This window comes from Nicotiana tomentosiformis, chromosome 9, assembly GCF_000390325.3.
Source record: "Nicotiana tomentosiformis chromosome 9, ASM39032v3, whole genome shotgun sequence".
NCBI classification, from domain to species: Eukaryota; Viridiplantae; Streptophyta; class Magnoliopsida; order Solanales; family Solanaceae; genus Nicotiana; species Nicotiana tomentosiformis.
In genome coordinates this window covers 109730469-109747806 of record NC_090820.1, presented here as the reverse complement: position 1 = coordinate 109747806, position 17338 = coordinate 109730469, and the positions used below count along the sequence as shown (strand labels likewise).

The following is a 17338-nucleotide window of genomic DNA, read 5'->3' as shown; positions in this document are numbered from 1 at the left end:
ACTAAACATTGCACCAAGTATGCAAAGATTATATCAGTAAACACAATGCCAACGTATCGAACTAAGTCCGAAAGAAAAACCTTGAAAATTGTGGAACTTTTTGATAAACAATGACACTACGCAAAAACTGCCAATTGCACCAAACTCCTGTGAGTAATCCAGGGAAATTTTACCATCAATTCAAACTCAACACTCAAACATGCATTGCATTTCCTTCTGTTAAAGCAAACTTTAAAACGTCATCGTAGATGACTTGAAATGAAACTTCCCCTTTCGGATGATCCATGCTCTCTTCAACCAGCAGGTTTAGCCTTGTCAATCCTCACAGAAACAAGATCAATTAGGTTTGGATCGTCTCGCTTTCCTGATCGGCGCAGGAATTTTCACAAATGATGCTTCATCGTGCCTATTATTTGGGGAAGATAGATTCACTGAACTATCGGAACAACTAAATGAGAAAAGAAGAGAAACAAGCACTGTACAGCTTGCGAAAAGTTAAGGCCAGTGGGAACGCTAAGTTCTAAGGGAAAAACAAAAGGAGAGAAGATATACAAGATATTCTTATCTAAAGGCTACATCACTCGTACATTGATTATCTGAAATACTCAAGATTCTCCAAACGTCCTCTCCTGGATAATCTGCCCGAGTTTAGCGTACACAGCTAGCTGCTCCTCGAATGTGAGGTTCAGTATTATCTACATCATTGCATAAAAGAACATTTAGCACTAAGATTTATATTTCATCGAGATATTGTTGGTATGTGAACTTGAGAAACTTACCTGATCCAAGATCATCTCAATTGACAAGTTCTGTGGCACAACAAAGGACTGATGATAGATATATGCAAACACAGCCATCACCATCTGCACAAATAACTCGTTACGAAAAGAGATTCACTATCTCAGCAATTCAGATTAGAACTACAAAGCAAAACTGCTGAGGGAGGGACGTTATGCAAGAGGGAACGGTGAAGCACAAGACAGAATACTGAAAATAATAAATCTAGTAACAATGTAAGAGGTCGAAATCAGTATGCATCATCTCTTAGGCTGAACCTGCTAAATTATTATTTTGTCGGGAACCGGGTAAGCACCTTCCATTGGTTACACACTTACACCCTTCAAGTGTCGGTTCTTTATAGATCCATTACGTTATCCAGGTCTTTCTATTGATAAATAGACCTAATGAGAAATGAATATTTATTTGGTTTCAAGATCAATGAACACGAGAGAGCTTGGGATACAAGCAATTACGGATGATATAACTAGTAAATGCATTCCTCCCCACGTCAACATGTTTTATTGCTTAAGGGGTATTATGCCAACCATACTGAGGTTTTGCTTCTGTTCAACACATAATGTGTCCACACCAGCTTCCACATAAAGACAAAAATGTAAAAGATGCCTTCCTCTCCTAAAAAAGGTTCAGCATCATAATGAAAAGGCTTGACACTGGATTTTGCAATATTTATATCAGTCAGCATATTAAATCACCAAGTAATAATTTGGTAGATTCTTTTACAGACTATCCTAATTCCTAGTATAGGGGACAAGTGGAAATGAGGAAAAAATATTACTGCAAGAATTGAAAATTTATCAAGTATTTTAAATAAAAGTCAAATTTTCGAATTTAACAGTTCAGGAAGATGATTGAAATGGAAGCCAAGCAACTCTCCATCTATGGATCCATCAAACTAGAATTGCATGTTTCCAAGATTCGCGACCCTTTTTCTTGGACAGGACTAAATTTTTCTTGAATTAACTTATATTGTACATTATTTCATGAAGTCAGGGCAAGAGAATAGTGGAGGACAATTTTATAGCCCAGACATGTCAATCTGCCAAAAAGGATCCTTTAATGTCAATAATACCTTTCCATACAATAGTTCAGAACCCATATTTAATGGTAGCTCACCTGACAGTCCATTCTATCTGTCATACCGCCATGTCCAGGTATACTATCACCAAAATCCTACAGCGAATAGAAAGATAAATATTATATTATTCATTGGCAACAGTAAAGGACCTAGTAAGGCATCTAGAAATTAAGACAACAATAGTGAATATCGTACCTTGATCTTGAAGGCTCTCTTAAAGCCACTAGCAAAAAAGCCTCCAAAAGGAGCTATAATAGATGCAAACAATCCAAGCAATAAAGCATGCCATTGTACAGGCAAAACAGCGATCTCTCTCGAAAGAAACTGCAGAAATAAGAATCAAAGATAACTTCAGTTTATTATGCTATTGACTGAAAAAATCTAACATTTCTAATTCAGTACAAATCACTTGATAATCTCAAATAGAGTATTAGAAGTATCAAAATTATATTAATCGCATTAATATCTCGTGAATACTTTCAAATCATTCATAAAGTTATTATGCCTACCCCATTTGTTGGGTTGTAAAACAGTTTTCTTTTAAACAAAGCAAAAGCAATCTAAGAAAAGCCCAAAAACAATTCTCCTAAAACCATATCAACCATTGCTAAAACCAACAGAACTCCAGAACACACAATTGAGTTAAGCAAACATAGTTGTTTCATGGTTGTCTTGTAAGAATTTATGCTTTTGCAATTTTTACTTACTTGCACATCATCATATGTTAGAAATGTTAACAAATTCATAGAATTTTAGGTTTGAATTTTGATTTTAAAAAATCCTTACCCAAAAAAAAAAGAATTGAAATAAATGAAAGGTTGGCCCATCCTAGCCTGCAGCCCGCTTAGGGCTGGGTTAGGCTGGCTATTTTAAGGCCCTTTTGAAAGTGGGGCCGGCCCTTCCTAGCCCATCAAATTCCATAGCCTATGAGGGCTGGGCTAGCCCATTTTGACAGCTCTCCTGCTATCTTCCCACCAACACAAGTACCCCGTAACTCTGCCAACCAAAGTTTAGGCAAATTGGAAAAACATAACATTTTGTCTCTATTGGGATTTGAATTCTGATCTACTCTCAATTAAATATTTTAAATTTTTTTAAAGAATATCCTAAAATATTTATTGCTTATCAGATATAGAAATATTGATTTTGGAACATTAGTCAAAGTAGATTCATAAATTAGTTAAAGCAAAAACACCTTCTAGAACAATGGAACTCATCGCTAAAGCAATTAACAGCAATTCAAAATAATGCATAGTATATATATGTGTAATGTGTACGTGCGCGCACACACATAATCACAAACACATCTTATTGCAGATTCATATCTAGTTTCGAGAACAAACTCATGAGGAAAAGGGAAAAAAGGTGGATGCCTCCTAAAGAGTGACAGAGATGAGCAAAGCAAACGCACGCTCGAGATGATTAAAAGAAAAGCTTCTGCGATAGAACAGGTCTGTAATAGTATTGGCAAGAGCACACATAAATGCAACTTTAAGTTTCCAGGGCTGACATAAAAGTTACCCATGCAGGAAACCATTCTGGTAAAGTAAAATATTCTGGTTTAAACAGTGGGCCAGGATCACAATCAAGCCAACCAGTCGATAGGTCCTGCATCACAAAATATGGAAGTTACGCTTTTAGAAACTGTGCAGCTAGTCTCCCAAGCCAATTGGGAGAAACTTTACCCAAAAATATTACCTTTCTAGGGCATGTCAGCCACTGGAAACGACCAAACATATTCGCAAGCTGAGAAAACAACAAACAATGATTAGAAAATCTACAAAAAGAAAACCATATATACCCTTCTCAAACACTGTTCAGAAGAAAAATCATTCAGTGTATTGCTATAAACATACACAAAAGCAACACAATTTAAGCATGAGAATTTTAACGAGTCTGAGAAGCCCAGATGCTCCGGTACGGAAGTGTGAGCAACTGGTTGTGGATGGCACGAGAAGAGGTAGAGGGCGACCTAAAAAGTATTGGGGAGAGGTGATCAGGCAGGATATGGCGAGGCTCCAGATTTCCGAGGAAATGACATTTGATAGGAAGATGTGGAGGTCGAGTATTAGGGTTGTAGGTTAGGAGGTAGTTGAGTCGTGCCTTACTTCATACCATTGTGGGACTAGCCATGTAGGGTTTTTGTCTAAGATAGCTATTGGCAATGTTGTGGCTTACTATTTCGCTTTTCAGTGCATGTCCCATTGACTAGCTATCGCTTTTGCTTTGCATCTTTCTTCTAGATTTCATGGTGTTCCTATTTTTCTTATGATTGTTGTGGTGATACTAATATTTACTAATATTGTCTCCCTTTGCTTTGCATCTTTCTTCTAGATTTCATGGTGTTCCTATTTATCCTATGATTGTTGTTGTGATACTAATAATGTTTCCTTTTTGTCATTTTATCTTTTTTTATTTTTATTTTTATTTATTTATTTATTTTGAGCCGAGGGTCTTTCGGAAACAGTCTCTCTACTCCTTCGGGGTAGGGGTAAGGTCTGCGTACACACTACCCTTCCCAGACACCATTAGTGGGATTTTACTGGGTTGTTGTTGTTGTTGTTGTTGTTGATGTTGACATGAGAAGGTGGCATAACCACATAAGAATAGGATAAAGAAAATAGCCCCATCATGCAAACATTCCAAACTGAAGGAAAGACCAATGTGCACTACACTTTAATGAGAATTTGCTTTTGCACCAAATAACAGTTACCAGAAAGGCAGAGATAATGGTTGTAACAGATGCTCCAATGAAGCCTTCCCAAGTTTTCTTAGGCGACAATTTGATCAAAGGAGTTCGTCCGAAGAAGAATCCGAAAAAATAAGCAGCTATATCATTGATCACGATGAGAGAAGCTGGAAGCAGGAACCTGCATTACAATGAATCTCTATTTGAAGTTCTACATCCATGCTGAATTTGTTTCATGTTCAATTTAACAAAAAAGGAGAAAGAAAAAGAAGATAAATAAAACAAAAAGGAGGAGAGTAATACAAACATGGGACAATAGGTAAAGCAATAACAACAAAAAAATACTACTCAATCCCAAAAAAGTTTGGATCGGCTATATTAATCCTCCATTTAAGCTCAATTCATGTCACCATCATACCAAATAAAATTTAAGTTAAATATGCATAAATAATAGTACTAACAATAACAATAATATTAGAAGTTCTCTAACAAGATTAAAACTTATTCCCAACTAGTAAATACCGGTTTATGCGGATCTTTTCTTCCATTGCGCTCTATCTTTAGCCAAGTCTGCATTGATTTCAAGAATTTACAGTTTTTTCGAGACAACTTCTTTCCATGTGATTTTAGATCTACCCCATCTCTTTTTAACACCTTTACTCACCATACTCCGCCTGTGTAAGATGGCTCACATTGCCGGTTCCAAGATCGAATAGAGGAGGAGGGTTGTGGTAGGTTGGCAAACAACGTAAAACTTGCCAATTCAAAATGGGTCAGGCAAAAAATATTATGTTCCCCAAGAACTAAAAGATACCCTCCAAGCATTTCTACTAGATACATTCACCAACATGAAAGAGAATAATACTTGAAGCTTGGACACAATGATTAGTTTCCAAGACAAAGCAGATAGAAATCCCCCAATAAGTACAAGAGAGGAAAGGGCCGGTAGACTAGGGTAGTTATGGTAGCTTGATTTATCAGTGAATACAACAATTTCTTTCTCTATTTGAGGTGGATACAGCAACTACACTTCGACTGCAAGCAAGTTGTGGTTGGCTATATGAATCCTCACTATTCATGTCACTCCATTTAAGTTCACCCCAAACCACCATTACCTACTGTGGATAGAGGAAGAAAAACAATAATATCTACGAAACTGAAGGTGTCTTACCAGAAAATTCCCTCAAAAATATTGGCAACAGTGAAAGCGGATTGCGTAAACACCACAATTAGAATCATATGTGTCCATGCATACTGGCTAAATTGATACTTGTACATCTTCTTCTTCAGTGTTAGAATGAACCACATGAAACCTGATTCCAAAGGAGAGGGAGCACTTCAGTAAAATTGCTCAACAATCAGCAGAAGATGAGCATGTAATATAACAACCCAAGGCATGAAAAATGGCACCCCAGGACAGCAGTATACTAAAGATTAAAGAACTTGTTATTTCACGTCTTGGGTATTGTTAAACTGCGAAATCCTTTCGACATTTAAAATTGCTCAACAATCAGCAGAAGATGAGCATGTATTATAACAACCCAAGGCATGAAAAATGGCACCCCAGGACAGCAGTATACTAAAGATTTAAGAACTTGTTATTTCACGTCTTGGGTATTGTTAAACTGTGAAATCCATTCGACATTTAAACACTGCACGAAAGGACATGCTTAAACAGATAGAACAAACCTGCGATATAGAAGAAATAACACGTGACCATGTGATACTTAACAAATTTGCTGACAAGCTTGTACAGGACTTTGTCTAACGTAACTGTGTTGACAAGCCTCTGGCTTAGCATGCGGCCATATACGAACAGCATTGCTGTGAAGAAGAAGTGCCTGGAAACAAAGTTGGAATCTAGCAAAGTCAGAAGAATGGTCGACAACACCTTGACATCATGCCAATATGATAATTAGTGCCAAGCTTCAGGATAGAGTCAGCTAAAATATTCAACTGTATATCAAATGGATAATATGTTGCAACCAAAAACAAAGTTGCGCAATTAATTATGGACAAAGGGAGTATAAACCAAACAAACGACATTTTCATACTCCAATAATTTAGTTAGTCAATGTCATTTTCCTCTTGTAGTCGCGTAGCACCAATATTTTCCTCTTGTAATCATATTTTATACAAGAACTTGTCAGTAATCACATTGCACCAATATTGTATGTTGAATGTTTAAGTGTGTGACCAACTGATCTAAAAGTTTAAGTTGCTAGAGAGAGCACAGTTTTATTTACTTAATAATATCTTCAACGCATCCCCTCACGAGCAGTCTTGATTTTTTCAAATGCATGGAAGTTATTTTTTATAATGGTGGCAGTGAAAACTGAACCCATGACTCTGTTTGCTCTTACACCATATTAAGGTATGTGAGCAACCCATCTAGAAGTTTAAACTGTTAAAAGATGGCACTTTTATTTACTTAATTATATCTTCAACACATCCCTCACGTGCATGCTTGATTTTTTTCAAGAACAAACATGTGGAAGTTCTTTTTAATAATGGTGACAGAGAGAACTGAACCGGTGACCTCTATCTGCTCTGATACCATGTTAAAATGTGTGATCAATCCATCTAAAAGTTTAAATTATTAGAGATGGCACACTTTTATGTACTTAATTATATTTTCAATATTGTAATTTATGCACATTCAACAAAAGTTAATTTGACATATCCACCAAGAAAGTAGAACCGGACAACACATGCTCTAATATAAAGAAAATGAACTTCAAAGGGCTCGACACAGATAATTGTCATTCATAGCATTTGTCAGATATAGAGGCAGGATTCTGCTGCACCTTATAGTAGCTAATGCCTCTAAACAGTTCTAAATCATATAGTCTAAATGACTTAAAACAGAGGATCAAATACGTCCATGGTTCAAACTTATGCCATATAGTTTGAATAAATGAAAAGCAAATGTATTAAGATCCAAAAGATTCTGCACAGTTACCCACACTATATACTATAGTTTCAGCAAATATCTTAAGAAAATGACAATTTTAATTAAAACTTGGGTAAGACATGAACCCTATCCACTGTCAGATCTCCTAAAATAAGTCTAACATGCACACTTGATATGGCACATATAAGATGAGAAAAAGCAAGCAGGCAAGCTAACATCAAACTGATTTTACTCACCAATTCAATAGCCTGAAACCAGGAAGCTGCCGGTCTTCATGTGCTCTTCTAAGTAGATTGAACAATTCTTTTGCCATAAAGATTTGGATAACTACTACCATGGCCCAAATATAAAGATGGCCCATGTAAATGATGAACGCAAAGCCCCCGATCATCCACACAGATGAATATGCACGGATCAGCATTGATTTGTACTTGGATCGATCGTTAACAAGCAAATGGTTTCCATTTGCTTTGACAACTTCTGGAGGAACCTGTAATTTCCGGAAGAGGGGCGAAGAACATTTAAGAAAATTTAGTATTTAAGAGGAGAAGTGTAGAGGGGCAACTCATTATCTACCGTGTTTCAAAACTAAAAAGCAGCGGAATTCTCGATTATCAAGAAATATCCGGACTCCGAACATTTACAAAATTCCAATCCCAAATGGTGACACTAAAGCATCTCAATTCTAATTTACTTATCTATCTGTTGATTAATGTATTTGTTCATTCTCAAACAAATAGCCAAAAAACTCATAGCGAAAACATAAAAGTAAAGATAGCACAAATCATTAAAAGAACCAATATAAGAAAAGTGAAGTCACCTCATTTGATCCTCTACGACGACGTATCCGTCCTGAAGGCGTTCCTGGGGCACTGGAATTGCTATCGTTTTGCATACTTTCTTTATCAAGTCCTTACTCCCACTAATAATTCAACTTACAAAGAACACATGAATACCTAAAACCACCTGAACATAAATAAACAATAAAAATATGAGGACTCAGGTTCAAATTTCAGCGGAGGCAAAAAAATACTAGGTGATTTATTCCCATTTGCCTAAGTCTTAATGGACAAGGATATTGGGTACATGGTTGGGAAACAGGTACCTAGTGGACAATGGCGAAGCCAGGAATTTCAGTAAGGGATTCAAAATATAAAGAAGTAAACACAAAGAAGTCAAGGGGATTCAACATTTACTATATATACATAAAAAATAATTTTGACCTAGTATATATAGTGTAAGTTTCCAGTGAAGGGGGGTCGAATGTACCCCTTCCGCACCTGGCTCCGCCCATGCCAGTGTACTAATCGAGGTCCACCAAGTTGGCCCGGACATCACCATCATCAAATACAAACAAAGGTAAATAAAAACACTAGGTACCTGGTACCTGTGTTGGAGGCAGGTACCTAGTGGAATAGTCGAGGTGCGCGCAAGCTGACCCGATACCACCGTCAAAAAGAAAATAAAGCATTTAGAAAAGGTCGATGAATTCAACAGAAAATAGAGTATCACACAAAAATTATTTAAATCATTTACAATTTAAACTATCCATAAGGCTAAGTGTAATCATATATCATATATAAGTATTAAAAAAGCAAAGCTGCCAATACAACTAAGAATTAATACAATAAATTAGTCCAAAAAGGAGTCAAAATGAAAGTATTAACAAGTTAACAAACCCTAATTAAACTAACTATAAGCACAAGGACGAATTTCAAAAACTGAATCTTAAGAAACAAAAAAATAAAAAATTTAAATAGTTTGCACAATGATATTTAACAAAAAATTGTTTAAAAAAACTAGGTTTTTTTGCTTGAATTGAATACAGTTATAAATAGGAGAATTAGAGAGAGAATAAATAAAAGGAAGGAAAAATAGAGAAGGAGATCGGACCTATCGGCGAGTGGAAGTTTGTGAGTGAGGAATGAGGACCAAAGCACATTTCACACTTAGCTCTTTTTTGGTTGCATTTGTAGGCTAAATACTGGGTATTAATAAGCAAAAGATCAAAATTTTGCAGAAATATTGAATTATGTAGACCACCCAAGTTTTACTTTATTTATTGTATTATTATAACTTATAAGTAACAAGCTCTAGAATTAATAATTTCTGGAACCAATTTTTCTTCTGCACCTAGAATTGGATTAAGCAATTTAAGAAAAATAAAAAAAATGCAAAAGGCATAAAAATAGTTTGCAAACTATAATAGAATAATTTTTGGGAATAATGTGTCGTCCTTTGATTAGTCTCTGGACAGACCAACCTTTTGATCCGTTAAATTGTACCGTCACAACCTCTTTATAACAAATTTGTTTGTTCAGAATATTTTTTGATGTTATAGCAAAATGTTGTTACAGAGAACATATATTATAACGTAATATAAATATTGGTTCCGAAAAGCCTTGACTTTTATAGTGAAGTGTTATTATATATAAATATTGTTATACAGAGGTCTAATTCTAATTGGGTTGCTTTATTTATGATCGAATTTGGCCTAATCAGTCAAATGTTATTGAAAGTGAGAAATTAAAAAATAACCAGATTTACAAGTAGTCATTTAAAAATAGCCACAGTTTAAAAAGTCATCGAAATTTAGCCACTTTTCATTTAAAGATAAATCTGAACGAAAATACTATTCAAAATCAAGAAAATACTCCAGCATAATATACTGGAATTCCAGTATATTATGTTGTAGTATATACTGGAGTTCCAGCAAAGTATACTGGTACTCCAGCATAATGTACTGGAGTTTGGAGTTCCAGTATACTTTGTTGGAACTCCAGTATACAAAGTATATTGGAACTCTAGTACTAGAGCCAGCAAAGTATACTAGTCCAGCATAATATGCTGGAAGTTGATACACAGGTGTACCGAACTCCAATATATTATGTTGGGCCGGTCTCTGTTGCAGCAAAATAATGATTATTTTTCAATGACTTGACAAACGCCGGCTATTTTTAAATGACCAGTCCGAAAACTGGCTAGCCCGTACTATTTTAACTTATTGAAAGGAACTTAGTTACTTCATCCCTTTATTTTAATTATTAGTCTTTGATCTTGGGCTTCTCGGGTATAAAGAGTTTGATTAAGGGTAAAAAGGTCGCTCAACGAATATTTGGGTCTTCCAACCTTTTAATATCTGGTTGGGATCTCATCTTTAATCAAACTTTATTGACAACTAATTTCATTGTTAGATGCCTCATTTCAAACACTATAAATTCAAAACTAGAGTTTGTCAACTTTCAATCTTTTCCTTTTTATGTTACTTTATTCTTAGTATCATTTAGTTTAGAAATTATCAGCTTTTTATCTTTTTTAATATTAAAAAAAAATCCTTTCACACCGATTTGTTTTTTTATGCATTATCCGTTCCTCTTTCTCCATCTCTTTTATAGTGTCTATATTATAGTAGTACATTATTCTCTTCTTCTTTTATTCGTGTCAAGGGACAAATTCCATGCTTTTCCCGTTGAATTGTTTATTGGGAAGCATTTTAATATATTAAATAGAAATGGCATCTGACTTCTCCATCGTTAGTAAAGCTAAGAGCTTAATCTCATAAACAAATGATGCTTATAAAAACGCTATGACAAATGCAACTTATAAATTATAATTGGCAAATACAGACATACAAATCCAAATTTGCAAATGATGCTTATATTATAGCTATTGCCAAAAGCGACTTTTGAATCGCAATTACAAATGTGTCTTATAATCACAATTAACAAATGCGGCTTATAAATTGCAATTGACAAGTGCTCATAATCTCAATTGATTTTATTTCTCAATTGCGTCCTCTAAATCGCAATTTATAAATGCGGCTTATAAATCACAATTGGCAAATGCTATAATAAATCGCAATTACCAAATTTTATATGTAACTTATAAATTGCAATATGGCGGGGCGGGGCGGGTCAAGTCTTCCCTTCTAAAATTTAACCTGACCCGTTTATCTCCTCCTATTTTAAATTTTCTTTTAGTTTTGTAATCAAAATAAAATATTTTTCTGACTCATTTATAATCAAGCAAAAGTAAGATTAATTTACATCAGAACACATCTATGAAGTGTCAAATTGTTGGAACTATATAATAAGTCTCTCTTATTGTTTAATGCTTAATGACTTTTTCCCCCCAAATAAAACTTTATTATTGAAATAAATTTAGAATAAAAATTTGTAATTTCATATTATTTTGAAATAAGTGATCCTATATATACTGCTGTAATTAGATTAGAATGTTAAGACTGGGAATAGTATTTTATGATTTTTGCTAGAAATTTGATGTGATAACTGGAAGTTTATTGATTCAGATGTGCTCGACATAACTTATAAATTTGTAGACTGAGTGAGTTTATTTCACATTGTTAGAGATTCATATAGGAACTTTAAGATTGTGCTCTCCCACAAATCACATCTTTAGAATAAATTCTTTTAATTGGGAACCACAAAATGGGATGCTAAACTACAACTTCTCAATGGAATAAATAGACAAAACTTTTACTAGTAAGTCAAGGGAATACAAATATTTTAAACCATTTTATTGATTTATGTTGAGTCCATGCAATTTTATAACTAGATTTGGCATCAGAAGTGATTTAAGTTTTTATTGCAATGTAGTCAATTGAGCATATACATAAAAATAATGGAGACGATTTATGATTTTTAAAAAAAAACATCTCAATGTCAAGCAAAGAATTAGTCTTTCAAACAAAAACAAAATTCCTTTGACTAGTCTTTTAAATTAAACTCACTTGAATAATTCATGATTTTTATCAAAACAATATTAAAACTATAATTTAATCTATTATAACAAGTTAATCTATACAAATAGTGTAAAAAGTCTTTATGCTAATAATGTATAAAACTTAAATTCGTTACTTATATACTATGGATGTCCTTTTCCATTTTCAACTTCAATCGCTCTTCTTCATAATATTCATGAGTTCAACTACTATTATCCATATTCCAACAATAATCATCTCTAACTAAACTTCAAGTGACAAATTGCAACAATCTAGAATTCCTTTTTAATATAAATCAAGAAACTACTATTATCCATATTCCAACAATAATCATCTCTAACTAAACTTCAAGTGACAAATTGCAAAAATCAAGAATTCCTTTTTAATATAAATCAAGAGTGTTTAGGTTTGTGTCATGAGCCACTTTTTTTTTGTTTTTTTTGGTAGAGTGTCATTAAACACATCATGCCAATGTAAGCTAAAAACAAAGAGAAAAGGAAAAGTAAAAAGTGCAAATTTAAATCTGCACTTTTCATTATTGCTATAGTAATGCAGCTTTTTAGTTTTTGACACATAACAAATCTTTGAAGCTTCCACAAAGATTTTTTCAAAATGTTTATTCTGTCTAAATGGTTTTGTTTCTTTTCCCCCCTTCTTTTTCGTTTCAAGAATTTCCATCAAGTATATATAATGAATTCCTTAAAAAGAAAAGGAAGTACTCAAAAGTGTTTGAACATTCCATTTTCCATTTTATTGATGGGCTTTATCCTACAAAGAAACTGCTTTTTCTTCATACACACTCAAGTTGTCTCTCTTCCATTCTTTTGACTCCTCTAAAAGTAAATCTTTTTCCCCCAAGAAAATTTTCCTTCTAAATCATGGATTATTTAAAAATATACAACAACAACACCATAAGTAATGCGACTTCACAAATGGGATTTGGAGAGGGTAAGACATAGGCAGACCTTATTCATGCTTTATGTAAGGTAGATAGATTGTTTCCGAAATATTTTCAAAATAGGTTTAAAAAAATATAAAATTAGAAGAAGCAAAAAACAACGAAAATAATAAAATAAAGAAAAATGGATAACCAGAGTAGAAGAAATAAGTAGTAATAAAATCCTAATCAAAGCGAAAGGTTTAACAACACCAAGAAACTCAACCAGCTTGAGGGGCAACTGAATGCTATATTAACATGCACGTAATATGTGTGTATATGAAATACCTAAGATTATAACAAGTATTAACTTTTTAACCGTAATTTCAAAAGTAAAATGAATTAATGGCTAAGAACCTTAAGAATTAAATACACCGAATTTTAATATTGCATCCACCTCTAAATTCAAACAGGATTTTTCAAGAACAAGCCACGTGGTAGTAATTGATTTTCATGCAAAAATGACCCAACCTGGCCTACAAGTGGTGGAAAATCTTTAAAAAGGGCTAAAAATTAATGATGAAAGTTTTAAGATGGAAAAGGATATATTCAAGTAAATTCAAAGATGATTTTAATTAAATAGTAGTCCAATATGAGAGAATAACTTCAATTCTCTGCGAGCAAAGTTCATCCCGAAAGACTCTAGTATTTAACTGTATGTAAAGGCCGAGACTTATTCAGAATTTAAAGTTAGGATTTTAAGGCGATCTCAAATTAATAATTGGATTTATAGTTAAATATTTATAGATATTTATTAAATTTCTTAATAAAGATATAAGGTTTAGGCAAAAGCTATCGGATTCCGGAAAACCCGATCAGTACTGTGTAAAGGTACGTAGTAACCTAACTTTGTTTTCATTATGTTAATCATTTCTTTTCTTTCACTTTTTTCATCCCTTTTTCCACCATAAACCGATAAACGAATGAATGCTTTTCAACGTATTTGATGAAAAACATAAATTAAGAGACTTGGAAATTAATATTTCTCAAAACTCTCCAATGGAAAACACGTTAATTACAACATTTGGAATATTTGATCTTATGAAAGAAAGCCAAAAAATGAGACTAAAGAGACTCAAAACATATCACATTTTAATATCTAGATTAATGCTAGAAAATTTTAGTAGGTTAAATATCATTTTTATCAGGTTAAAGGGGCAGCCCGGTGTACTAAGCTCCAGCTATACGCGTGGTCCAGAAAAGGGCCGGACTACAAAGGTTTATTGTACGCAACCTTATCATTTTTATCAGGTTATGAATTAATATTTATCGTAAAAATTTAAGTATAATAACATTACAAAAGACCTGATTATATTGTTTAAATATTTTATCTGTATGCATGCGACATCAACACACTTCAAAGGCTGAGAACACAAATCAATGGACATCTTTTCTTTATCTACTTATAGCATTTTCCAAACATGTCAGAGATCCTATGCAGAACAACAACTTAGGTTATTATTAGTATAACAACAATAACAATAATTATGTCTCAGTCGAAAAATAAAATTGGGATCGGTTATATACGAATCCTCACGAACTATGTTCCTCATCCTATTTTTACCTGCAGATTTCGAAGACGGATGATAAGTATCAACAGTTTGCTGTCTCTAGTTCTTCTTCTTTAGCTGTCAAAACAAGAAATAACTGCATCTAAAAATGCAACTAAATATCAATCAATGGACAAAACTCCTTTGAAATTCTAAAAGAAACATTGAGTTGAGGGGAATGAAGCCTGGTCCGAGATCATTCAAGTGATGAATGTTGACAGTTAGCTAATTACTGTTTACAGATTGGTCACGAACCAGACAACATTCTCCTTAACAAATCTTGTTTCTTTTCTTTGGACAGTAATGTAATCGATCCTAACTTGCTCGGGATTGAGGCAAAACATTTTTTTTCTTTTGAGGGAAGTGAGGGATTTTGGAACTAGTAGAGAGTATAAGCAGCAAGAGTAAACGAGTTGCTTTAATTTTGGTAAGGGTAAGGTCATACATAGTTTAGTTTAATTTTTATTCACAAGTCCTTTATATATAAGTGAGAAGGGGTTGTCTTTTTCGTTTGACAGATATTATAGTTTGCTCTTTTATTCTTTTTTTTTTCTTTCTAGAAGAATTAACCTAAAAAGTCGCTCATTGCTTAAATTAAAAATAGTTGGCAGATATATAATATAAATATATATATAATTAATGTATAATATGTGTATAACCATATATATCACAAAAAAAGTAAATAGTAAATTTGATCGGATATATTTGCGTAAAGATTCTTTTTTTCTACTAGATGTTCCATAATCATGGTTTTGACGGAAAAATCATTAAGGCTGTCTTTAGACTATGCATAGCGACTTCCCCTTAATATGGATAATTGAAATTCTTTTGCCATGTAAGGGAATTCTTCCCCAAATTTTGAACAATTAGTTAAATGGCCTTCCACAAATAGTGTCCATGACAAATTAAATTAAAAAATTTAGTTGATGAACCTATAGGTCCCACCAGCTTATATGTTAGCTGTAAATTGACATTAATAAAAAAAGAAGGATAATATTACAAAAATAAAAAATTAATTTAACAAGTTCCGTATGTTCTTTGCGATATATTGTTTGCTCATTTTTTTCCATATATTTTGCTCCCATTATAAAATTTATACCATACTAATTTTTCGGTTATTCTATTATGTATAATCAAAATTAGACTTTTCGAAATCGTTCCAATCATGTCGGTTTCTCTTCAGTATCGGTACGGTTCGGTAAATTTTCGGTAACTTTTTTAGTGTCATGTAAAAGTCACTAGTAGAAATAGAATACAATAACATACGTTCTTTTATAGGACTTAGCAAAACTCTCTAGATATTTTTACAGTTTAAAAGGTGATGAATTAAAAAAAATATGAAAGTTGGCTAGAGTATAGATCCATCAACTATTCCACATCAGCGAAAAAGAAACTAAGCAAATACAAAAATAATATAAATCACACAAGTGGAAAAATATTAATTAAGTTGGGATTCAAGAATAAAGTTTATAGAAGATTAAATATAAAAGATAAATCAAAATCATACGAAAGGAAACATATTCAATACATTTTAGTTTGATACTCATAATCAGTGTTTTAAAAGGCGTGGGCGTAAGGCGAGGCGTGGGGCGTAAGCCCCATAGGTATTTAATTTTTAATATTTTATAAAATAATATAATGACAGTAAATATTTATAAATAGGTAAAATTGCATAAATATTGAAGAAAACTATATATATGTGTGCTCCATCCCCCCAAAAAACTAATCAAAATAATATATTATACGTTACTTACAAGCACAAATAATTTGAGTCAAAGAATAAAGTTTTCTATATGGAGGAACAAAAAGGATGATTAACCTGCAATTTGAACTTTGAATTTGCTGCTATGAAGAAGAATGTAGTTCTCTTTGTATTTGTAAAAAAAAAAAAAAAATATTCGTTGCTTTTGGGAGATATTAGCAGACTAGCGGATAAGATAAAAAATTGGAAAAACCATGAATTAGGGATTAAATCAATAAAAAAGGTCTTTACTTTTAAATTTAATACTTTTGAGTAACTACCAAACTGGCTTTTGAGAATTTGGGTATTATATGAAAGACTAATTCAACAAATTTTATTTTAATTTGAAAAAGTCTCTAGGGCTTACTCCTTACTAAAACAACGCGCCCCGAACGCCCGGGCATACGCCCCAAATTACGGGGCGTACGTCTATTAAGACTTTCGCCCCACACCATCTCCCCTGGGCGTGTTTGGTACGCCTCGCCCCAGAAACGCCTTTTAAAACAGAGCTCATAATCGCTACAATATCTTGTATCTTGCTAGTGAACATGCTGGAAATAATTTAGTTTCAATAGGAGTAGTATAATAGGTTTGGGAATTAGGTATCACGATCCGCAATTCCCACCTTCGGGACCGTGATGACGCCTAACATTTCACTTGCTAGGCAAGCCAATGTTAGAATAATTTTAACTATTTTTTAACAATTTATTTTAATCAAATAGTAAAGAAGCCAAACAATCGGATTAATGTCTGAATTAAAGTGAACAAATCAAAATAATAACGATGTCGAAATACCATCCCAAAATTGGAGTCACAAGTGCACAAGCTTCTAGAATAATACAAATAAGGGTCTGAATAAAATAAAGATGTCTGAAAGAAAGCACGCATCT

The 17338-nt window shown here is 33.3% G+C and overlaps 1 protein-coding gene across 2 annotated transcripts; it reads right to left on the bottom strand.

Annotated features, from left to right (window-relative positions):
- Window positions 1-81: 81 nt before the first annotated feature.
- On the bottom strand, window positions 82-9502 carry LOC104095008 (phosphatidate cytidylyltransferase 1). Of its 2 annotated transcripts, XM_009601036.4 has the most exons (13): window positions 9373-9502; window positions 8300-8445; window positions 7716-7969; window positions 6255-6406; window positions 5737-5878; window positions 4590-4746; window positions 3575-3622; window positions 3398-3484; window positions 2072-2200; window positions 1915-1971; window positions 780-863; window positions 588-695; window positions 272-406 (listed from the first exon to the last, which is right to left on the bottom strand). In XM_009601036.4, exons 2-12 carry the CDS (start codon window positions 8372-8374, stop codon window positions 606-608), a joined length of 1275 nt encoding a protein of 424 aa, XP_009599331.1. In that variant the 5' UTR covers window positions 8375-8445; window positions 9373-9502; the 3' UTR covers window positions 272-406; window positions 588-605. The 2 variants fall into 2 exon arrangements, with proteins under 2 accessions (XP_009599330.1, XP_009599331.1); XM_009601035.4 differs by having other exon boundaries at window positions 82-695.
- Between the last annotated feature and the right edge of the window lie 7836 nt (window positions 9503-17338).